At 37.1% G+C, this 24,701-nt stretch overlaps 2 protein-coding genes across 2 annotated transcripts in view; one reads left to right on the top strand and one right to left on the bottom strand.

The window, feature by feature from the left end:
* The window catches only part of RB1 (RB transcriptional corepressor 1), a 131,072-nt gene that overhangs the window by 80,704 nt on the left and 25,667 nt on the right, over positions 1-24,701 (top strand). The gene's annotated exons all lie outside the window — the stretch shown is intronic.
* LPAR6 (lysophosphatidic acid receptor 6) lies at positions 9,695-11,555 on the bottom strand. Its single transcript, XM_032611173.1, has one exon. The coding sequence runs from the start codon at positions 11,018-11,020 to the stop codon at positions 9,986-9,988; it is 1,035 nt and encodes a 344-aa protein (XP_032467064.1). The 5' UTR covers positions 11,021-11,555; the 3' UTR covers positions 9,695-9,985.

Raw genomic sequence — 24,701 nt, 5'->3', positions numbered from 1 at the left:
CTGTGTGCTACAACTACTGAAGTCCGGGCGCCTAGAGCCCGTGCTCTGCAACAAGAGAAGCCAGCACACCGCAACGAAGACAAAATACAGCCAAAAATAAATAAATAAATTAAAAAAAAAAAAACAAGACTATCTCTGGTTTAAAATAGCAAAATGACCACACATTTGTACCTCCCCTACACAAGTGACAGAAAAGGGAAAAAAACCACATGGCAGTGAATTTCAGCAGTACCAAGACTATGAAGTGGGAAGTTTAGGGGTTAATTCAATTTTGAGGATAAAAAGTAAAAGAGGTGTCTGTTTGATGGATACAACAAAGTAGAGAAAACTACTGAATACAGTAGGCGAAGACTCCCACAGTGGAAGTGGGATTCTTAGCCTCTAAGTTCAAAGTAATAATAGAAGGTACAGAGAGTGTGGCAGTAATCAGGAGAGTTTTTCTAAAGTGCTGTCTGCCACCGGCTCTCAAACTTTTGCATGTATCAAAAGGCTGGAGGGCTTGTTAAAAGACAGATTAAAGGGCTTCCCTGGTGGCGCAGTGGTTGCGAGTCCGCCTGCCGAGGCAGGGGATGTGGGTTCGTGCCCCGGTCCGGGAAGATCCCACATGCCGCGGAGTGGCTGGGCCCGTGAACCATGGCCGCTGAGCCTGCGCGTCCGGAGCCTGTGCTCCGCAACGGGAGAGGCCACAACAGTGAGAGGCCCATGTACCGCAAAAAAAAAAGGCAGATTGCAGGTTCCTGTAACCTCAAAGGTTCTAGGGTAGGATCCAAGAATTTGTATTTCTAACATGTTTCCAGGTGATGCTAATGCTGGTCTAGCCACCACATTTTGAGAACCACTGGTCCATGAAACATCTGGACCAATGCCTCACCTCAGGCCATGCTGGCTTATAGGAATCAGGAAAATGAACCGCCTCCCTCTGTACTAGTGAATTAGAAAAAGATGCCCCTCTGGATGCAACCACCCCTGGCTTGCTATGCAGAGTTTACAGTGAAGCCCCGTGCTTTCGTGTAGTGCACAAATTATATAGATGCATGCCTGGTCCTATCCCAGCTTCCGTGTACACATACAGGGCTGTGCTGTCCTGTTTGTGTTCTACAATAGACGTGAAGAAAAAAACAGAAATAGAAAGGTGATTCTGCCTAAAAGGAAAAAATATAAAACTACTGTGCTGCTAGGGTATAGTCCCCTTATTTTGGTATTTTGGGGTACCTCAGTTCAGTATCTGTGTATTCATCTCTAAAAGAAAGACCAGAAAAAATGGAGGACACAAAATAATAATTTTTTAAAAATTAACGGAAGAGGGACTTCCCTGGTGGCGCAGTGGTTAAGAACCTGCCTGCCAGCGCAGGGGACATGGGTTTGAGCCCCGGACCGGGAAGATCCCACATGCCACGGTGCAACTAGGTCCTTGCACCACAACTGAGCCTGTGCTCTAGAGCCCGTGAGCCACAACTACCGAGCCCGCATGCTGCAACTACTGAAGCCCGCCTGCCTAGAGCCCGTGCTCCACAGCAAGAGAAGCCACTGCAGTGAGAAGCCCGCACACCGCAACAAAGAGTAGCCCCCGCTCGCCTGAACTAGAGAAAGCCCGCGTGCAGCAACGAAGACCCAATGCAGCCAAAAAAAAAAAAAAAAAAAAATTAATGGAAGAAAAGTTTCTAAGCCAGTCAGAGATGGGAGGCATCAGATGGAAAGCGCTCATAGTACCAAGCAGGATGAATAAATACAGATACATCTTGGTGAAAATTCAGAATTCCATAGGCAATGAGAAAATTATAAAAAGCTTCTAGAGAGAAGAAGTAAATTATTTACAGTAGAATAAGATCCAGATCAGCATTGCAGTTCTTATCAGGAATACTGGATGTTTGATAACCTAGAATTCTGTAGCTGACCTACACGTCAAACGTGAGGGTAAAGTGAAACAGTTTTCAGACATGCAAGGACTTAGAAAGTTCATCTCTTAGAAAGTTCATCTCTTAACATCCATTTTAAAATAAAATTACTAGAGAATATGCTTGAGCAAATTAAAAAAAGAGAAATCCTAGAAGGGAGAAATCATGAGACCTAAGCAAGAGTGAATCTATCACAAGAGTGCAGAGAGGAAAAAGCTGGAAAAATCCTAGGATGCAGCAGGCCTACAAAACAGTGATTCCAAAAGAGAAGTCAGATAATTCCATGAAGAATGTCTTCAAGACATGGTTTCTTTTAACAACTGTATAACCTCATTTAAATGGTGGGAATTCAACAGATACAGTTTAAGATTCATAAATCGAGGAATAAGAGTTATGGTGATAACTACAGGAGTTGAATTCTTGTATCAGAGTACTATTGACAAAGGAAAATTTGCCTTTTTTTTCTTGGGTTTTTGAAGAATTGAATGAACTATAGGTTTGGTGAAATAAAAGTTTCTTTGCATTTTTGTGTGTGGGTACGTATGCGACATTTATTAGAATGACATTGATAAATACAGAGTAGGTACTGTGTAGGTAAATATTGGTTATTAAAAATGAATCTTCAGTCTGGCAGGCAAGTAACATCTAATTTGTTCTTAACTCTAAGCCCCTTCATTTCAATCTCTGATCCCTCTATTTTAATCCTATGTTATGTGCTATGGAAAATACAAAGAAGTACAAAACATAACCCCTTTCCTCAAGGAGGTTGAGGTGTCTAGTTAGGAAAATAAGACATAGCCCATGTAAAAAGATAGCTAACAAAGGCAGTAAGAAAAAGAGATACCAAATAAGTGATAAAGACAATAAAAAACCTTCATTTTCGGGCTTCCCTGGTGGCGCAGTGGTTGAGAGTCCGCCTGCCGATGCAGGGGACACGAGTTCGTGCCCTGGTCCAGGAAGATCCCGCATGCCGCGGAGCGGCTGGGCCCGTGAGCCATGGCCGCTGAGCCTGCGCGTCTGGAGCCTGTGCTCCGCAACGGGAGAGGCCACAACAGAGACAGGCCCGCATACCGCAAAAAAAAAAAAAAAAAAAACCTTCATTATCAAAGGTTTTGTTTAGGAGTTGAACTGGGCCTTGTAGGATGGAAAGGGTTTCATCAGAGAAGGGGGCAGACTGGGGTGGGGGAGGAGCAAGTAGTGTGTCATGTGTCTAAATATCTAGAGTCAAAAAAGTGAGAGTCATAAATACAGGACAAGTAGGGGACCAACCTGCAGTGGAAGAATCATGTTTGGAAGACAGAAACCAGAAAATTGAGTAGCTCAGGGCCATATTTTGGACAATCTTGTACTTTAAAGCTGGATTTTTCCTCTCAGTCAATGGAGAATCTGACACCTTTTAAAACTGGACAGTAAGTGACCAGCATAAAGTGGTGATTTAATAGGTGAATCTGGTTGATCTGTCCTGGATGGGTTGAGGGAAGAAACTAGAAAGCAGGCTGAGCGAGGGAGCAACCGCAGTAGTCCCAGTGTTACATGGGAACAGTGGTGATAGTGGTTATTAAAAGGAAGGAATGGATGGACGTCTTAACTGACTAGAATGAGAAACAGTATGTGAGGCATGGCATGGAGCTTACATGTTATCTAGTCCAAACCTCTTAGATGAGATGAAGGGGTCAATGTAGTTATACCAGTTTGTAGCAAAGCCCTGACTAGAACTCCGGTCCGTCTTTTAATAGAACTTTAAGGTTTATTCATTCAGCAGTGAATTGCAGAGACCTGTTATGTGCCAGGCACTAATAGAGGAGGAGTATTTTCTCTTTCTCTCCCATCCGTGTGATCCTTAGTTTTCTGACTGTAGCGCAGGAGGTGGCACACACAGCCCACAGGCCAGCCACTCGACTTTGCACATACAGTCTTATTGGAGCACAGCCGTGCTCGCTCATTTCTGTTGTCTGTGGCTGCTCTTGCACTGTGATGCAGAGATGAGAAGTTGCAGCAGGATTGTGTAGCCTGCAGGCCTAAAATATTCACGTATAACCCTTGAAGAAAAGGTTTTCTGATTCCTGATGTACAATATTAACATGCTTCCCCAAATCTTACACATAGATAAGTGTCATAACCTTCCATATCTCTTCTATACTGTTTCCCATCCCGTTCCTTATTATTATTTTTTGTTTTGATTTCTTGTGTTTCTTTTTGTAAAATGAGCAGATATATGTATGCTTTCTTATTTGGCCTTTTTCTTACAAAAAAGGTAGTATACTATATGTACTCTTTTACACTTTACTTTTTCCATTTAACAACACTTTCTGGAAATTACTCCTCCATACCAGTTCATAGAGCTCTTTTTAATTCCTTATTAAAGCTGCATAGTACTACACTGTGTACATGTGCAGTAATTTATTCAACCAATTTTCTATGCTTGGACATCTAGGGAGTTTCCAGTGTTTTGCATTTTCAAATAGTGCTGCACCTTGTATGTATGTACTTTTATATTATTGAAAGTGTGTCTTCAGGGTAAATACCTAGAAGTGGGAATGCTGGGTCAAAGGATAAGTGTGTGTGTGTGTGTGTGTGTGTGTGTGTGTGTGTGTGTGTGTGTTAGGTATTGCCAGATTCCCATCCATTAGAGTTGTACCATTTTGTTTCCCACCAGCGGTATATGAATGTATCAATTTCTCCACAAGGGCTTCTCACTTAATTTTGCCAAGTAACAACATTAAAATATTCTTCCCATCCGTCATCTCCATCGTTTCAAAAAGAAAGTCCATTTTAATAAGGGGGAAAGGATATAATCAAAATAAAGGATAAGAGAATCTCTTTAAATTTCAGTTGAATAAATATAGCTCTTATTGTGATTGTTTTTTTCTTTTTGCTGAAGACAGATGCATCTCTACCTTATAATCAGAGGGATGGGATTTTTTGAAATGCAAATGTAATCATGTCTGTCCTTCTACTTGAAATCCTTCAGGGCTTCCCACATCTCCTCAGATCTTAACGTGGCTATATCATGGCCTGTGTAAGATCTCAGCCCTAGATCTTCAGTCACTTTGGATTTGGTTTAATCCTTTCAATATACCATGTTCTCTCCAGCAGGGCCTTTGCATGTGCTACTCCCCTTACCACCATTAAAGGAATAGACAAGTCAGAAAAACCAGATTCTTACCTGGCTCTACCTTAACTTGTATGTGACCTTATGAAGTTACTTAGCCTTTTAGTTCTTCAGTTTTTTCTACCTAAGGTGAAGTAGTTGTATCAGATGACCTCCAGACTCTTTCAGTTTTAAATTATGGATTTACCAGAATTCATTTTGATAGGAAGATAATGGAACTCAGCACATTCACCCTATGGCTAATAACTATAACTTTGCTGTAAAAACACATATTTGTTTCTCATTCTTTTTTTTTTGTAGATATTCCTATTTTTATTCAGGTAAAATTGGTATATAATATTATATAAATTTCACATGTACAGCATTGTAATTTGACGGCTGGATACATTACAAAAAGATCATCACCAAAAATCTAGTGACCATTGATCACCATACAGTAAATCCCCTTCACCCAATTCACCCACCCCTTAGCCCTTTCTCTCTAGTAATCACCAGTCTGTTCTCTGTATCTATAAGTCTGTTTTTGTTTTGTTTGTTCATTTGTTTTGTTTTCTTAGATTCCACATGAGTAAAATCATTTGGTATTTATCTTTCTCCATCTGACTTATTTCACTTAGCAGAATAACTCCTAGATCCATCCCTGTTGTCGCAAATGGCAAGACTTTTTTTTTTTTTTTATGGCTGAGTACCATTTATTCAAACAAATATATAACAAATTCTTTATCCATTAATCCATTGATGGGCTTTTAGGTGGTTTCCATATCTTGGCTATTGTAAATAATGGTACAGTGACCATAGAGGTGTATGTATCTTTTCAAACGAGTGTTTTTGTATTCTTCAGATAAATACTCAGAAGGGGAACAGCTAGATCATATAGTAGTTCTATTCTTAATATTTTGAGGAATCTCCATACTGTTTTCCATAGTTGCTACACCAATTTACATTTCCACCAGCACTGCAGGAGGGTTCCCTTTTCTTCACATCCTCGTCAAAACGGTTTGAGAATAGTCATTCTGACAGGTGTGAAGTGATATTGTGGTTTTGATTTGCATTTCCCTAATAATTAGTGATGTTGAACATCTTTTCATGTTCCTGTTGGCCATAAATATTTAACTTTAATTATTTTCAAAAGGTATCTGATTGGTTGAATCTATATGAGTAAAAGCAAGTTTTGAGTTTGAAAACTGATTATTAAATTCATGAATTATCTCTACTTCTGTAGTCCTATATCTTGAATTCTGTTTTGGCCACTGCTTCTAGCACTGATAATTTTGTACCCTTTTAAAGAGTTACTGGAATAAATCTTTTTTTTTTTTTTAAATAAATTTGTTTATTTATTTATTTATTTTTGTCTGTCTTGGGTCTTTGTTGCTGCCCGCTGGCTTTCTCTAGTTGCGGCGAGTGGGGGCTACTCTTTGTGGCGCCGCGCAGGCTTCTCACTGCAGTGACTTCTCTTGTTGCAGAGCATGGGTTCTAGGCGCATGGGCTTCAGTAGTTGTGGCTCACGGTCTCAGTAGTTGTGGCTCACGGGCTTTAGAGCGCAGGCTTAGTAGTTGTGGCGCACGGGTTAGTTGCTCCGCGGCATGTGGGATCTTCCTGGACCAGGGCTCGAACCTGTGTCCCTGCATTGGCAGGTGGATTCTTAAACCACTGCGCCACCAGGTAAGTCCCTGGAATAAATCTTTTTGAGAGATGGAGGAAGGGGAAAGACTTGCTAAAAAAGTTTGCCTGGAGTTAATTTCATACTCTTTAATTATCCCTGTCTGTTGCCCTGTCTAATTGATATTCTTTGTACTTTTATAAAATTGACTGTCAAAAAATGGGTAGCAGACATCAAGAAAAAAAGATGAAGAAAGAGATAAAATAGAAATTTGAGAATTAGTGATTTTTAGGACAGTGTATATGTTGATCTCTGGAAAATGCTGCTATTTAAGAAATATTGTTGATCATTAAATAATCTGGTTGATTTAAATATGTTCTGTGTCCTTAAATTTGTCCATTTGTTCTTTTTAATTTGGAATTTATTTCTTAGAAGTCATGTTATAAATGGATGATTTGGTTTTCAGGATAGCTCAAAAGAGCTTTTTAAAAACAATTTCCCTTAGGATTACCTTAAGATTCATCCACTAGGAAACACTATTTATAAAATCTTATATGTAAAAGTTCATTCACAACTAAGAGCACCCAGGTCACATCTTCCCTCATTTGTGACATCTGCAGTTGGATTTGGCATGCAGGCATTAAAAAGTTTGGGTGTTGGGAGATAGTTAAGATTCTGCAAGGCGATAGTAACTTAATACATTGACAAAAGACCAGGTACCTCGTTCATCAGAGGTCCAAAATTGCAGTTGCTTCAGATTCTTGCTAGTTGCATACCAGTCATAAATTAAATGTTTCTCAATTGGGTATATGAAATTTGCTGATGTTCAATTTTCTATTTTATGTTCCTCAAATGAGTGACTGATTCTTTAAATACCAATTCTATAATTAAGATTTATACCTCAAATTTACTTTCGGTATTTCGAATGTAGAATATGAAGACAAAACTCCTTGATAAAGTAGTGTCTTAAGTTCCTTTTAATGTATGGATATAATACATATATTTTCATACATTGTTTTGGTAAACTAGCTACGTGGTTGATATTTTCTTAGAAAAGATCATTTCTAAGTTCACAGCCAATCATTAGGATGCTGGAAAGCTGTTTTCCACACCTTGAAACTTTTTTCGTCTTCTTTTCCTTTGAGGGGAGTTAATATGGAAAGGAAGATTAGATAAATCATCCACTTATAAAGATGTTAAAAACAGTGGGCACAGTGCCTGCGGCGGGGGTGGGGGGTTGTATTGTCACTCTAAGGAAACAAAAAGTGAATTCTCAGAGTTCCTTAAATACAGGTTTTCTGGGTAAAGGGGAAAGAGAAAACCTTCTAAATGTATAATTTACTTTAAAGTGCAGTGCTAACAGAGGAAAATAACTTTAGTGCCCTTTCTGTCCCTGTAGTTAAGATTTACCCAGGATTTGAAGTTTTGGATGAGAAAACATATTTATCTGTTATGTATTACTTGGTGAAGAATCTTATAAAACTTTTGACTCATCTTCCTGTTGACAAGCGGGCAACAAAAATTTCTCCAGTGAGCACAGTAACAACTATCTGATGACTATTTTGCTTGTATTTTAAAATAGCATCCATGCTTTGAGATCTTGCTTACAGATATTTAAGCCGAGGAAAGTTCTGAGAAATCTGTTACAAACTCACTGCCCCTTTCTTCCACATCGTTAAGTTGTTAGTTGCTTTCCAACTCAAAAGTATGTGTTTAGAGTGCTTAAAGTATTTGTTTTTTCTGAAGAATATCAAATAAAGGCACTTCAGCATCAATTGAAGAAAACACGTTTACAACATATATACTTCTCTTGGGATATAAAGAACTATGCTTAATTTCTTCACTAGTTTTTTTTTTTTTTAAGGATTTATTTTGCTTCAGGTTTATCTAAAGGAAGTTATAGCTCTCTAAAGAAAATCCCCCCCTGTTATTTTTTTGAAAACAGGTTTGCTTATTTAGCTTACTTACTTACTATAATTTATTTGAAGTCATTGCAGCTCAAATCCAGAGAACAGCAAAAATCAAATTTAAATCTTTAAAACAAAGAGTGTTTGTCCAAAGTTGTATTCAGGACTTGGAAGATTGAAAATGTAAAAATCAGATACGTTGAATGCTAAATTTAATTATATGTCTTTCTTCTCAAGTAAAAAGAATATTTTTTTAGCTAACTTTGGAAAACTGCTTGAATTTGTAAAAAAAGATGTGTTGGAAAATGAAAAAGTTTCAGTGTAATTGGCGCTTTATATCTAAATTATAGCTCAAAGCAATACCTTTTTTATGTTTAGTGAAATGAAAATGTAATTGTACTTAGTTATTTGGCCCTGCAGTTTTGCTGCTTTTTATGGAAGGAACTATGTCCTTACTTCATAAATTATTTTGACATACAGTAACATTTTGCCTACTTGAAATAATATATTCAGCTATTCAGTGGCTTCAGTGGTCAAAAGATACATATTGATCACTTTCTAAGTGCCAAGTATTATAGCTCACTATCTAGGTTGCTTCTCTGATCTAAAATACTTAAAATACAGGTTATTTATTGTGACATAAATATACCTTTAAAGTGTACCTGTAATAGTATTTTCTTTTAATTTACTTAGCAAAATAACATTTTGTTAGTTTCCTCCTTCTCAGTTTTTGTGGCGTATATCATTTTTAAATTGGCTGCTGTTAAATGCGGAAAATGGATCAAAAGAGTAATTTTAAAACATACTATACTGTGTGGATAGCATCTGCTTTTTACGAATTGCATACAAAGACAAAATCCTAAATATTATCTCTGAGTGTGACTGCTCGAGAGCCTCAAATAGTGTCAGTATGTCATTCTACAGAACATTACATTCTTTACTGTTTTTTGAAAAATGCTGTAAAAACGCTTACTGAATATTTCAAATTACTCTTTCTCATTTATGTTGTTATAGTTTAAGAAACATGATTAGTAGTTTCAATTCAGATTGAAATCAAAATTAGATATATACTGAATAAAAGTATTAAACACTTAAATGAAACTTTTAATATTTGTTAATTATCCAGTATAAAATTACTAAGACATTCAAAAACCATACAGATGGTCACCACATGACTTACATCGTAGTTACTTTTAGAATTTGAACAACTTTAGGGATTTTTTTTTTTTAATGAAGAGGAAGGTACAAGTCAAAATGGCTCAGAAAAATAAAATGGAGTATATACAAGAGTAGAATACGTTTTAATGCTTAACACATCGAATACATTTTTCTAAAACAAAAAACTTTAAAATGTCCACGTTTATTTTCTTTCAGAGGTGGAGAAATAGTTGTCCAAGAAAACACTTTTCACAGTTGAAGGAACTTGGAGGTTCTGTCCCAGTGAAGTCCCGGTGGTTTTATTTAAGGCAGCTTATATTGTAGATTCGTTGTCAAATGTCTTATTTTTTAAGGTCTGTAGGTTATGTTGAATAAAGTTCTCTGTGCCTTGAACTTCAGAGAATCTGAAGTCGCTTCTCCTGGTAGACCAGTTTTTCATTTTTATTGAATTCTGAATCGTGTCTGACGTGAAGTAGTAAACTATAGGGTCAAAGCAACAGTTTAAAACAGCAATGCAAAGAGTGATTGGGTACATGGTCCTTACCGCTGTTGCCGCTGAGCAATTAACAAACGTCTGTGTTCTCATAAGAGAATATAAAATAAGGTTGATGTTGTAAGGCACGAAACAGAAACAGAATATGACCAAATGTACAAAAATCATTCTTAAAACCTTAGTTTTGTTTATTTTGCTTCTACTTAATGTAAGAGGTTTATTTAAAGTTCTTAGCACCATACTAGAACAAGTTACGTTTAAAATTAGAGGAATAAAAAATCCCACTATTTCGATGAAAATTACAATCCTTGAGAGATATGTTTTCCATGTGGCCTCTGGGAAATTTTCAAAGCAGGCTTCTGAGGTATTGTTACCCTGAGAGTGGGTAGACTGAAAAAAAACTGCTGGTGCACTTCCTCCCATCACAGTTAACCATACAGCAATGCAAACGATTTTTGCATTTCGTTTGGTTCTTAGAGTCTTTGACTTAAATGGGTAGACGATTGCCAGAAATCGGTCGGCACTAATACAGGTTAAGAACAGAATGCTTCCGTACATGTTGGTATAAAACAGCATCACTGAAATTTTACAAAGTAAATCTCCAAATGGCCAATTCCGTGTTGCAAAGTAAAATATCCTGAAGGGTAAAGTAAAAACGAAAAGCAAGTCTGACATTGCCAAGTTAATCATATATGTTGTTGTTTCATTTCGCACTTTGAGAGCGCAGATGAAAATGTATATGGCAACACAGTTGGATATTAACCCAAGCACAAACACCATGCTAAACATGCACCCGTACAAAGTGTACTTAAAGGAATCATCATAGATGCAGTGGGAGCTGTTATTGCTTACCATTATAAAGGCACGTCCAGTTTACAGTGTTGAAGTCCTTTGGTCAGCTGCGGTCTCCTTTGGTATTCAGATTGTGACCCCTTTATAACCTCCAATGTATTTGCAAATCCTTTGGATCTTTGCGTGATTTTATAAATATTTCTTTTTGCTCCAAAAGAGACATGAAATTTGTTGCTGTAAAGTTTCCACTTGGTTCTTCAATAAGAAAATATTTTCATTTTCAAATCTCCAGAAAATCCGTGATTCCAGGGCTACGTTTAAAAAACACAGTCAGTGAATGAAGCCAATCCATTGGATTATAAATTTTAAATAAAAGCTGTGTTCTGAGATGGAAGAAAACTATTCGTCTGGCAAACTTCAGTTTCAGTTGTTAAGATGAATATTCCAAAATGAAAGTTTCTTTGTGCTCCAGAATGTTTAAGCTAAAGTTAGCAATCTTATTTTGCTTTTCAACGCAAAGTTTCAGAGACTTAAACATTCCCAGTTCGGTCTCATTTACTTCTTGCTCCTTCCTTCTAAATGAAGTTTTCCTCTTCCGTATTCCTGCAGTGGATCCCAGATGGTGGTAAGCAGAGGAGTCTTTCAAAGGTTCCGAAATAAATTCCTAAGCGTGTTAGCTCTTGCTGAATCGCGGCCTTTTCCTTGGTTACCAGCTGTATTGTGAGATGGGCTTTCTCTGAAGAGAAAAAGAAAGGCGTGCTAGATTTGTAGTATGACATCACAGGAAGAAGAGGCTGGACTTGGACAAAGAAAGGTTTCAGCCCAGTTTGTTTGCAGTTCCTTTAATCTGATAACGTGTCTGCTGGGAATACACCTAGGAGGCTTGCAAAGGGCCACTGACTGTTTAGCTGAGCAGTCTGCCCATTACCTCTTTTTATGCAGAAATGCCTCTGGAATGTTGGCCACCTCTCAGGGAGTTTTCTTTCTTTTCTTTTTTTTTTTCTTTTTATTCTTTCTTTCTTTTTGGTAGTAGTAATTGAGAGAGGACAAAAATCAGTATGTGATTGCTTTTGTGTTTTGGATATGACTTTTTTTTGGAACTAAAATGTGTATGTGTATTTATAAACTGAAATTGTTAGTGATATCTTAATATGATATTTTAAAAATCTGTTTACTGACTGTATAAGAGAGAAATCGAATCGTTAGTTATAAAAAAGATTTGAGTTGAGAGACCAAGTTTTGCCACTCTTGGCTTCTGTTTTCCATAATTGCTCCTCAAGATTTAATTTAATTCCCATGATTGTGAGTGGCTCCAATCCTGGATCTCTTTACTTTTTGATAAACAATTTTCTCACATTCTTACCTCTTTCCTGTAAAATTAAATTAATATTTTATAGCACTTCCAATTTTTTAAATCACTTCCACCAAAGAATAAACTTTATTTTATTTTTTATAAATTTATTTATTTTTGGCTGTTGGGTCTTCATTGCTGTGCGCAGGCTTTCTCTAGTTGCAGCGAGCGGGGGGGGGGGGGGGGGGGGGGGGGGGGGGGGGGGCTACTCTTCATCATGGCGTGCGTGCTTCTCATTGCGGTGGCTTCTCTTATTGCAGAGCACAGGCTCTAGGCGCTCAGGCTTCAGTAGTTGCAGCATGTGGGCTCAGTAGTTGTGGCACATGGGCTCAGTAGTTGTGGCTCACGGGCTCTAGAGCACAGACTCAGTGGTTGTGGCGCATGGGCTTAGTTGCTCTGCGGCATGTGGGATCTTCCCGGACCAGGGCTCGAACCCATGTCTCCTGCATTGGCAGGCGGATCAAAGAATAAATTTTAAAATGTTTATGTTTGGTGTGGTATTAATCTTACAGAACAAAATTGTGTCTTTTAACAAAAATTTTTTTCCCTAAATTCATTGAAATAAATTTTGGAAAATAAAAGTTATACTACTTGGCTAAGTTTTAGGTTTGGAATTTTAATTCCCTCCAGCCCTCCCTTTACCCCTCTTAATATGACATTAACTATGTATTGGAATATGGGTCAGATTTTGTTTTCATTTAAAAACTCATGTGAGTGGTTTCTCTCTATGTATTTAAAGTATACTCATTTTTTAAAGCCCAAAGAAATCAGAAGAAAGTATGTGTGGGAAAGGGGTGGTTGAATGTAGATGTTATTTCCTCAGGGATTGAGGATATCACAACCTGTGGACACATACATGTTTCTTTTATTTTAAATTACCATTTTTCAGAAAAGGCTATATCCAGTTGTGGTTTACTGTTATTATTTTTTAGTTTGGTTTCATTTGGGCTGAAGCCCTTCCTTTCGAGTATCAATTAAGGAAATTTGAGAAATTTAAGAGCAGTTTATTTTTCTTTCATAAATTACTTAGCTAATTTAAAACTAATATTTTTCAGTAACGTGTTTTGTGCTGATTTTGTACCTTTTTAATTTGGGCTTCACTCTCATGCTTAGCAACTTTTGTTGTTTGTTGATGAATCCCCCCTGAATTATAATCTATTTTTGTTGTTTTGACTAGGAAATTTACCTATAATCAAGTGACACAAAAAAATATGAGTATTACTTACAACCAATAAACTTAAAACCTTAAGGGCTGAATTTCTTTGTATCATGTTGGTATGGAAAAGAGGTAGTGTGTGTTCATATAAGAAGACAGGTGGATACCTAGAGTAAACAGTAATGAAGAGAGTACTTAATGAGCTTGTGTTCTTACTGGAGAAAAATTTCTGTTATAGTTTCTCAGTAATCGACTTTCAGATTGATAATCTCTTCTCTAGTCATCATTAAATAATGAAATTTAAGCAGTTATATGCCCTGACTTTGTTTACTTTTACCTTCATTTTGAATATGGCATTGTCGCATAAAACGTACTAATTCTACATTGGAATATTCTTCCACATGTTGATGATGTCATTCACTTGACTTAATACTTAACTGTTCATTTGTCGTTTTTTCATGTTTGACTTACTGGTGCTTAAAAATAGATCACTGTTCATTGAATTAAACTTTTTGTTATTATCAGTATATTAGTATATGTTTGTATTTCCAGTTTTACACAATGCTTGACCCTTGGTGGATACTCACATGTTTGCTGAGGCATGAATTATACTGATAAACTGGAATTTTATTGAGAGTTGTTTCTACTGAGGAAGAGCAATAGCAGAAGGACTATCTGTTTTAACAGGAAGAAGATCATTGAATGCTAGATTTTTCAAGACATTTAATTTGACTTCTAATTAAGGAGCCAAAGTGAAATTAGATACCTTTAAAATTCCTTAGGTTAAGATTTGAGAACCGTAGAGTAACTGCTTACAAAAGGGAGTTAAATGAATCCAAGGACTCGAGGATATTTAATAGTTGCTTTTGTATGTGATAGAGACCAAACCAGTTTAGTGTGAGATTTGTATACTTCTAAAAGTTAAGTCTAGGAATCAGTTGGTTTCTTGAATGAGTTTTTTTAGGGGGTGAAATAACTACAGCTGATTTGAAATTTAATGAATCTCATTATATAACTCATCACTTTACAGATTTCTATTACATCAAGATGCCAGGTCAATAACCAGCTAGCCTATAAAGTACATGTTTTATTCATCACTATAGTAATGGTATAGTTGTGTTTTAGTTGTGTAACTAATTTTTTGGTTATCAGTTTGAGAGAGAGTATTCTGTTAACTATTATGTGTTTAAGGATATGAGTAACTTCTGAGTTCTTATCTAAATTTCTGCTACAACTGTGGCTTTGAGAAGGCAAGAAATCTGACTTTTTCATACCTGATTGAAAATAGGCTTTGGTCTGTCATACAGAGTGAAGTAAGTCAGAAAGAGAAAAACATATACTGTATGCTAACACATATATATGGAATCTAAAAAAAAAAAAAAAAGTGGTCCTGAAGAACCTAGGGGCAGGACAGGAATAAAGATGCAAACGTAGAGAATGGACTTGAGGATATGGGGAGGGGGAAGGGTAAGCTCGGACAAAGTGAGAGAGTGGCATGGACATATATACACTACCAAACATAAAATAGATAGCTAGTGGGAAGCAGCCGCATAGCACAGGGAGATCAGCTCGGTGCTTTGTGACCACCTAGAGGGGTGGGATAGGGAGGGTGGGAGGGAGACGCAAGACGGAAGAGATATGGGGATATATGTATATGTATAGCTGATTCACTTGGATATAAAGCAGCAACTAACACCATTGTAAAGCAATTATACTCCAATAAAGATGTTAAAAAAAATAAAACATGGGCAATTTTTCATCAAACAAAACAAAACAAAATAGGCTTTGTTGAACACCTGTTATAAACAAATAATGTGTAAAGTGGGCTCCTCAGCCATTCTTCCTTTCTGTTCTTTTTCATATTGGTTATTTCTAGCCTTGACAGTAATACCAGTTTTATGTTGTCCCTTTTTTATTTTCTCTGCTATCTTTTTAGACTAACCCTGTCACTCTTATCTATATAGTTGTTATGGTGTCTTATCTTGTCTTACTTCTAGTCCCACTTTTAACCCAGCCAGAATTCAAAGAAGAAGATTGACTCTTTGACAGATATTAATATCCAAAGGCATATGGAAGAATTAATCAGTAAGATTCTAAGCCACTAGTAATCCATTCTCAGAACAAAATTTCCATGATCACTTCTTTTTACTGGTTTTGCCAGTGTGTTCATTTTAATCAACTGATTTCACACTCTTGGAAATTTTGAGGACTTCCTGTCAATGCCAGATGTTACCAGTGCTGCCTCAGAAAGGTTACAAACAAAGCCCTGAACGACTGACTCTACAAAATGACCCCCTTTAAAGCCAAGCCTTTTGTTGTTCTAGTTTTTAGCTAAACAGAAGTGGACTGTTTCAGGCTGACCAAAAAAAAAAAAAAAGAAAGAAAGAAAGAAAAGAAGTTGCTGGCTTGTTGTCCTGGTTAAATGGATAGGTAAATAGGATAAGCACATTTAAGTTATTTTTCCTGCTTATGTTATCTTTATCTTTGGTATGCTGATATTTATTTGTTTATTCAAGAGCAAATATTTACTGAGTGCCAACTGTGTGCCAAGTGCTCTTCTAGGTGATAGATGTATAGCAGCAAATGAAACAGAATTCCTGAGCTTATATTTTATTTTGGAGAGACAGGCAATCAATAAACAAGCAGTTATACAGTTGGCCGTATGGTGATAAGTTCTCTGAAGAAAAATACATTCAGGAGGAAAAAGGAGGTATTCTATATAGGGAGTTCTAAGAAGGGCCTGTTGATAAGGGGACACATGAAGAAAGACTTGAAAGAAGTGAAGGAATAAATCATGTGGGTATCTCAGAGAATTAGCCTTTAACTGTTAAACAGTCTTATAAAAGGCTCTTCTCAATCTGTATTTCCAGCCTCATCTTCCATCACTTCACTCACCAGGTTCATGTCCCCAAGATTTTCATGGCAATTGGAAATCTCTAAATAGTATTTCAATTTGATAAAATTCCGCATGTCTGTTTCTGATTTTTGTTTTGCATGACACATCATGAACTGGGAGTTTTGTTTTGTTTCGGTTTTGGCTACTTGACAGTGTTCTTCAAGCTGAATACTTCTAGGAAACTTACTATCTTAAATTAACAGGATCCCCAGGTCAATAGCTGCATTTCAAGTCAGATCCCACCCTGACTTCTGTGTCCCTGTGCAATTACTAGGTTTGTCTTTTTCTCTTGATGTTTCGGCTAGTACCCTGTTACCTCAAGGGACTGAATTTTCTGCTGAGTTCAGTTTCCCAATAGCAGTGACATCTGACAGCCTATATTAACTTGTTGATACAACTGCCAGTTAAAAAATGTCACTCGCCACCAGGTTCTACAAGAATTAAGTCCTTAGCCACTGTAGTTGTTGACCTTTAGCACCCCCTGAAAGGAGTTCAGGGCAGAATGAGGCGCTCTGTGCTCTGGGAAAACTGGCAGAACAGTCCTTCAGATAGTTAGATATTTTCAGGGGAAATTTTTTATGAACCTGGATTCTTGCATCTTTCCATACTTAGAAAAGCACGGAAACCATTAACTAAGATATGTGCTCCTCATGACTAGCAGCAACCTTCTACCAGAATGTGTGCTTGGTTGCAAGTACCACCTTTGCCAAAATCACATATATACTGACCTCTCCCCTTACCTCTTCAGAACAGTTTCTCAGAGCTGAGGGGTTATCTCCTGGGCTGTAGTTGTCAGTAAGACACTGAATAAACTTGACTCACAGCTTTTATGTTGTACGTTTGTTTTTTTGTTTGTTGTGGGTTTTTTTGGTTTTATTTTGAAGTAGACACAACTAGGTCAGCTTTCTTTACTTCTGTTAATTATCTATCCTACATCTGGTTGAATGGACATCTAGGACCTTAAAGGTAGTTCTATCCCACTTGTCTTTTTTCCTTGATAACATGGTATCCTAAGTTTGGATCTACCTTCAGATTCTTGTCACCATGTCTGTCCTTCATAGAGCCAACTCTTGGCCTTACTCTCATTTTCTGACATATGACCATTATCCAGCCCTACTCGTGCCTGGAACCATGACCAGTTTTCTCTGACTCAACTCCATTACTTTCTAAGCACATGTGACATCATTCCATGAGCTTTGTTTTTTAAATTTTTTTTTAGGAATAAATTTTTTATTTATATTGTAGGAGAGATATTATTAAGGCTCTTAAAGAGCAATAATAAGAGAAATAGAATAAAATTAGCAGTAAAAAGATAATATAACTCTACTACTCTAATAAATCAGCTGTTTATAATTTTCCAGACTAAAAAACTTTTAAAATTGTGATACAATTGACATATAACATTATATTAGTTTTGGGTGTACAACATAATAATTCAATATTTGTATATATTGTGAAATGGTCACCACAATAAGTCTGATTAACATTCATCACCATACATAGTTATAATTTTTTTTCTTGTGATGAGAACATTTTTAATCTTTTAGCAACTTTCAAATATGCACTACAGTGTTATTAACTGTAGTCACCGTGCTGTATCTTACATCCATGACTTATTTATTTTATAACTAGAAGTTTGTACTTTTTGACCCCCTTCACCCTTTTTGCCCACCCTCCACCCCCTGCCTCTGGCAACCCTCAATCTATTCTCTGTGTCTACAAGCTCTTTTTCTTTTTTTCTTTTTAACCCACATATAAGTGAGGTTGTACTGTACAGTTGTCCCTTGGTGTCTGCAGGGGATTGGCTCCAGGATCCCTGCAGATACCAAAATCTGTGGATGCTCAAGTCCCTTATATAAAATGGCATAACCCAATCAGCTGTTTATATCCATAGGTTCCACCTCCCACAGTAGGGAAGGCCAACTCTATTTATCTTTGTCTGACTTCTTTTACTTAGCATAGGGCTCTCAACTAAGAGACACCTGGCAGCCTGACCTGGGGACAGTGTGCAGATTCACATAACCACCATCATAGACAAATATACTGAACAGTTACATCATAGAAGGAAATACACTCACATCTCTCCAGCCCCACTATGCATGTCCTAACCCCTGGCCACTATTATTCTGCCCTTTATTTCTAAAATTCTGTTATTTCAAAATATTATATAAATGAAATCAAATAGGCTTATCTTTCTTCTCAGCCAAATTCTCTGGAGATTCATTTAAGGTACTACATGTATCGATAGTTCATACCTTTTTATTGCTGACTAATATTTCATAGTACGAACGTACTACAGTTTCTTTAACCATACACATATTGAAGAATATTTCTGACTATCACAAGTAAAGCTGCCATAAACATTTGTGTACAGGTTTTATATAAGCATGAGTTTTCATTATTCTGGGATAAATGCCCAAAGAGTGCAATTGCAGAGTCGTGTGGTTATTGTGTTTTATTTTGTGAGACTGCCAGATATTTTCCAGAGTGGTTGTACCATTTTGAATTCCTATCAGCAATATATGGGTGATGCAGTTTCTCTGCATCCTTGCCATTGTTTGGGATTGCCACTATTTTTTCTTTTAGCCATTCTGATCATGTGAGGATAGTTCATTGAGGTTATAATTTACATTGCCCATCAGGATGATGGCTAATGGTATTGAATATCTTCTTCTGTTTACTTGTGATCTGTATTTCCTCTCTGGTGAAAAGTCTCTTCATGTCTTTGCCCATTTTCTAATTGGATTGTTTGTGGGGTTTTTACCATTGAGTTTTGAGAGTTCTTTATATATTCTAGATACTAGTCTTTTGTTGGGTATGTGGCTTGTAAATAATTTCTCCTAGTCTCTAGCTTCTTTTTTCATCCTTTTTACATGTCTTTCTCATGGCAAAAGTTTTAAATTTTGATGAACTCCTGTTTATCAGTTTTTTATTTTATGGATCATGCTTTTGGTGTCAAGTCTAAGGACTCTAGATCCCCAAGATTTTCCCCTATGTTTTAAAAGTTTTATAGCTTCACATTTAATATTTAAGTCCATGATCCATTTCCAATTTATTTTTGTACAAGGTTTGAGATTTAGGTCAAGGTTCATTCTTTTTCCATTGATTTGCTTTTGCACCTTCATCAAAAGGGAATAAAGAACAGATGGAACAAATAGATGTAGGATTTAAACTAACCACGTTAATAACTACATTAAAGGTAAATAGCCTAAACCCCAATTAAAAGGCAGAGATTGTCTGAGTGGATAAAAAAGCAAGACCCAACTCTATGCTATCTACAAGAAACCAGTTTTAAATATAAAGGCATAAATATGTTAAAAGTAAAAGCATGAATCAAAAGTTTAGGTGCCTGGATGGAATTCTGAGGGTAATTCTAAGATTTGTACTGTGGGTGATTAGGTGATTGATAAAATTTAACCAAAGAGGATATTGAAGGAGTCATAGCTGATTGGTGATGAGGGTAATAAGTTCACGTTAATGTTTGAACATGTTAATATTTGAGTTGTTTGCCACATATACGTGTAGAGATCCAAGGTATCTAGTTGGAAATACTGGATCTGGAATTTGAAAGAATAGTTTTAGTCAGAAATGTAGATTTAGGAATAACTAGAAATATAACTAAAGCCATGATAGTGGCTCAGCCAGCATATATATTGGCAAAAGGATCCTGAGAAATATCAATATTAAAGAAGTAGTGAAGTTGAATGGGAAAGAACTGTCAGAAAAGTCAAGGCCTGCCCAAAACTTTATGTTTTGTATTCTAGTTTCCTTTTGCAAGGTAGAATGGTCTTATAATGATTTGGCTTAGGATAGTACAAAAACATTTCCTGTAATGTAAGACCAATAATATTTCTTAAAATACCCAGAAAACAATAGCAATTCCTGTCTTCCACTTCCCCTATTGTTAATTTTTCTACTAGCACTGGAGAATTTGTACGTACTTGGATAATCAGAATCTCTTTTAGGGACACCTTTACTCTCTGGAGAAGTTCACATTTGCTTTAGATGTATGTTAGTATGAAAGATCATGTAGAGTAGACTTATAGCTTTTTCTATCCATATTACTTGCTGACAGAGAGAGTCTGATTTCCTTCACATGATTAAGTGGCAAAATAGAGTGGAATGTCCAGAGAGTGATTATGCTGAGAGTTAATTTAAGTAGATAAGTAATGACATAAGACAGCTTGCCTGAGACCAAGAGTAAACTTCTGTCTGAGTCCTGAATGCGAACAATGCTATAGATATAAATGCATAAATTTTCAGAAGTCAAATATTCCATTAAATACTTTCTTTAGATTAAAAAAATCAGATTCTGTATTAGTTATCTATTGCTATGTAAGAAATTACCCCAAACCTTAACAGTTTAGTAAAACAACTAATGTTTTACTTCGCACATAATTTCTGAAAGTTGGGAATCTGGGAGTGGTTTAGCTGTGTGGTTTTGGTTCCAGTTCTCTCAGGAAAGTTCCTCAAGTTGTCAACAAAGGCTGCAGTCAGCTTAAATATTTCCTGGAATTCGAGAATCCGCTACTAAGTTCACTCACACAGTTGTTGGCAGCCCTCATTCCTTCACTGGTCATTGGCCAGAGGCTTCATTTGTTTGCCCCATAGACCTCTCCATAGGGTTACTTACTCCAAGGCAGCTGCTTTCGCCTAGAGCAAGAAGAGGTCAGAAAGAGAGAGAGAGAGAGAGAGAGAGAGAGAGAGAGAGAGAGAGAGAGAGAGAGAGAGAGAGAGAGAAAGCGGGCGCGGGAGCGTGCACCTAAGACGGAAACTGCAGGTTTTTTATAAACTAATCTCAGAACTGACATGCTGTCACTTCTGCTGTATGCCATTGACCACACAGACTAACCCTAGGACAGTGTATAAGGGTGTAAATACCCAGTGGCAGGAATTATAGGGGTTATCTTGGAGGCCAGATGCCACAGTTGATATTTAGTGTCAGTTAGAAAGCAGATCTTATCATCCACTTTCTTCTTTGTGCTTTGCTGTGTTTTATTAAACCTATGGTATGGTTATGTCATATAACAGTCTAGAAATATTTATTGAGTGTCCACTATATGCTTGGCACTGGGTTTTGTTTTTGTTTTTGTTTTTGCTGCTTTGGGTCTTTGTTGCTGCACATGGGCTTTCTCTAGTTGTGGTGAATGGGGGCTACTCTTCGTTGCGGTGCACATGCTTCTCATTGCGGTGGCTTCTCTTGTTGTGGAGCACGGGCTCTAGGTGTGTGGGCTTCAGTAGGTGTGGCTCGCGGGCTTAGTTGCTCCACGGCATGTGGGATCTTCGCAGACCAGGGATGGAACCCGTGTCCGCTGCATCGGCAGGCTGATTCTTAACCACTGTGTCACTAGGGAAGTTGCCGGCACTGGGTTTTTATTTTAAGAACTCTCTAAAAGTCCCATCTGGAGAAGAAGTTAGACTTGGGATATATTTTGAAGTTAGAGCCAATATGACTTGCATGGATTGGACAGTAGAGAGTGAGAGAAAGAATAATAAACATGATTCTTTTTTGCTTTGGGCAACTGTATATAAGAAGTGTTAATGATATGGGAAAAACTGAGGAGGAGTGGGAATTTTTTGGTGATAGAGGACGATTACAGTTCATTTCAAATGAACATGTTGAATAAGGTGGAAGAGGACAGATGCTTCTGAAGTGACCCTATCAGTAGCTGGCAACTGGAGAGTTGTTTACCTTTATGTTCCTACTTCCTAGTAAAGCTCCTGTTACAGAATAGACATATGACGAATAATGGGTGGATGGATGCATGGATAACTAGGCGTTATTGTCATTAGCATCTCTACTTTACAGTTGAGAAAAGTGAATCATAACAAGGTTAAGCAACTTTCTCCAGGGTCATGCGGCCAGTAAGTGGTCAGGACTTGAACCCTTGTGGTGTGGCTGCAGAGTCTGTGTTTCTATCCACTGCACCGTACTTCTTCTCATTATTATTATCATGGCATAGTCATTATCATAAACCTATATCTATATATCTCTGTGACCAATTGGGTTGGGGGAGATGGAGTAATAAAAGTTATACCTGAGTGAAACATGAAGACTGTTGGTGAACAAAATGCCACCTTCATCCTTGGAAGAGGCATTCACTTTGGTATAATCCTATTGTGCTAATTTAAAACACAACCAGGTAAACAGTCTATGGGTTAAACCATATCTGAAGAGAAAGTAAAATACCTGATTAGTAGCATACCTAAATCCTGTTAAACGCTCAGGTTTACTTGCATATCTTTGTGAGTCTCAAGGTCTCCTGAAATGTCTTTGTTTGAGAAAAGAGTGGGATTAGGCCACTCCTGCTGAATATATGTGAATTTGTTCCATTTATCCCGTATGTAAAGATATTCAGTTTGTCAATGACTAGAACATGTAAAACATTGAGTATGACATACATGCATTAGCTGGTGTTAATTGTTAGCATTATTTTACTCAGATGAAAGCCATTACTTACCTCGCACTTCAGAGTGCCCCTAATGAATACAGGAAAGAATGCCTTGACAATAGGAATTAGTACATTATGGTGGTTGTAGAATAAATCAGTATTGTTTATTTTTTAAAGACTTTAACTTAGTTTATTGTGGTTTTAGTTATACAGAAGATTTCAGGTTCTGTATAGTCAGATTGGTTCATCTTTTCCTTTATGAGTTCTGGGTTATGGTCAAACCTTAAAAGTCCTTTCTTATCAATAGAAACTTACACAAGCCTCTTAGATAGCCTCATCCACCAGAGGGCAGACAGCAGAAGCAAGAAGAACTACAATCCTGCAGCCTGTGGAACAAAAACCGGATTCACAGAAAGATAGACAAGATGAAAAGGCAGAGGGCTATGTACCAGATGAAGGAACAAGATAAAACCCCAGAAAAACAACTAAATGAAGTGAAGATAGACAACCTTCCGGAAAAAGAATTCAGAATAATGATAGTGAAGATGATCCAGGACCTTGGAAAAAGAATGGAGGCAAAGATCGAGAAGATGCAAGAAATGTTTTAACAAAAACCTAGAAGAATTAAAGAACAAACAAACAGAGATGAACAATACAATAACTGAAATGAAAACTACACTAGAAGGAATCAATAGCAGAATAACTGAGGCAGAAGAACGGATATGTGATCTAGAACACAGAATGCTGGAATTCACTGCTGCGGAACAGAATAAAGAAAAAAGAATGAAAAGAAATAAAGACAGCCTAAGAGACCTCTGGGACAACACTAAACGCAACAACATTTGCATTATAGGGGTCCCAGAAGGAGAAGAGAGAGAGAAAGGACCAGTGAAAATATTTGAAGAAATTATAGTCGAAAACTTCCCTAACATGGGAAAGGAAATAGCCACCCAAGTTCAGGAAGCACAGCGAGTCCCATACAGGATAAACCCAAGGAGAAACATGCCAAGACACATAGTAATCAAATTGGGAAAAATTAAAGACAAAGAAAAATTATTGAAAGCAGCAAGGGAAAAATGACAAATAACATACAAGGGAACTCCCATAAGGTTAACAGCTGATTTCTCAGCAGAAACTCTACAAGCCAGAAGGGAGTGGCATGATATACTTAAAGTGATGAAAGGGAAGAACCTACAACCAAGATTACTCTACCTGGCAAGGATCTCATTCAGATTTGATGGAGAAATCAAAAGCTTTACAGACAAGCAAACACTAAGAGAATTCAGCACCACCAAACCAGCTCTACAACAAATTCTAAAGGAACTTCTCTAAGTGGGAAACACAAGAGAAGAAAAGGACCTACAAAAACAAACCCAAAACAATTAAGAAAATGGTCATAGGAACATACATATCGATAATTACCTTAAACGTGAATGGATTAAATGCTCCAACCAAAAGACACAGGCTTGCTAAAAGGATACAAAAACAGAACCCATATATATGCTGTCTACAAGAGACCCACTTCAGACCTAGGGACACATACAGACTGAAAGTGAGGGGATGGAAAAAGATATTCCATGCAAATGGAAATCAAAAGAAAGCTGGAGTAGCAATACTCATATCAGATAAAATAGGCTTTAAAATAAAGAATGTTACAAGAGACAAGGAAGGACACTACATAATGATCAAGGGATCAATCCAAGGAGAAGATATAACAATTATAAATATATATGCATCCAAAATAGGAGCACCTCAGTACATAAGGCAACTGCTAACAGCTATAAAAGAGGAAATCAACCGTAACACAAAAATAGTGGGGGACTTTTAACACCTCACTTACACCAATGGACAGATCATCCAAAATGAAAATAAATAAGGAAACAGAGCTTTAAATGACACAATAGACCAGATAGATTTAATTGATATTTATAGGACATTCCATCCAAAAA

This window comes from Phocoena sinus, chromosome 18 (genome assembly GCF_008692025.1).
Source record: "Phocoena sinus isolate mPhoSin1 chromosome 18, mPhoSin1.pri, whole genome shotgun sequence".
In the NCBI taxonomy this organism is placed as follows: domain Eukaryota; kingdom Metazoa; phylum Chordata; class Mammalia; order Artiodactyla; family Phocoenidae; genus Phocoena; species Phocoena sinus.
This window is presented reverse-complemented; position numbering and strand designations above follow the sequence as displayed.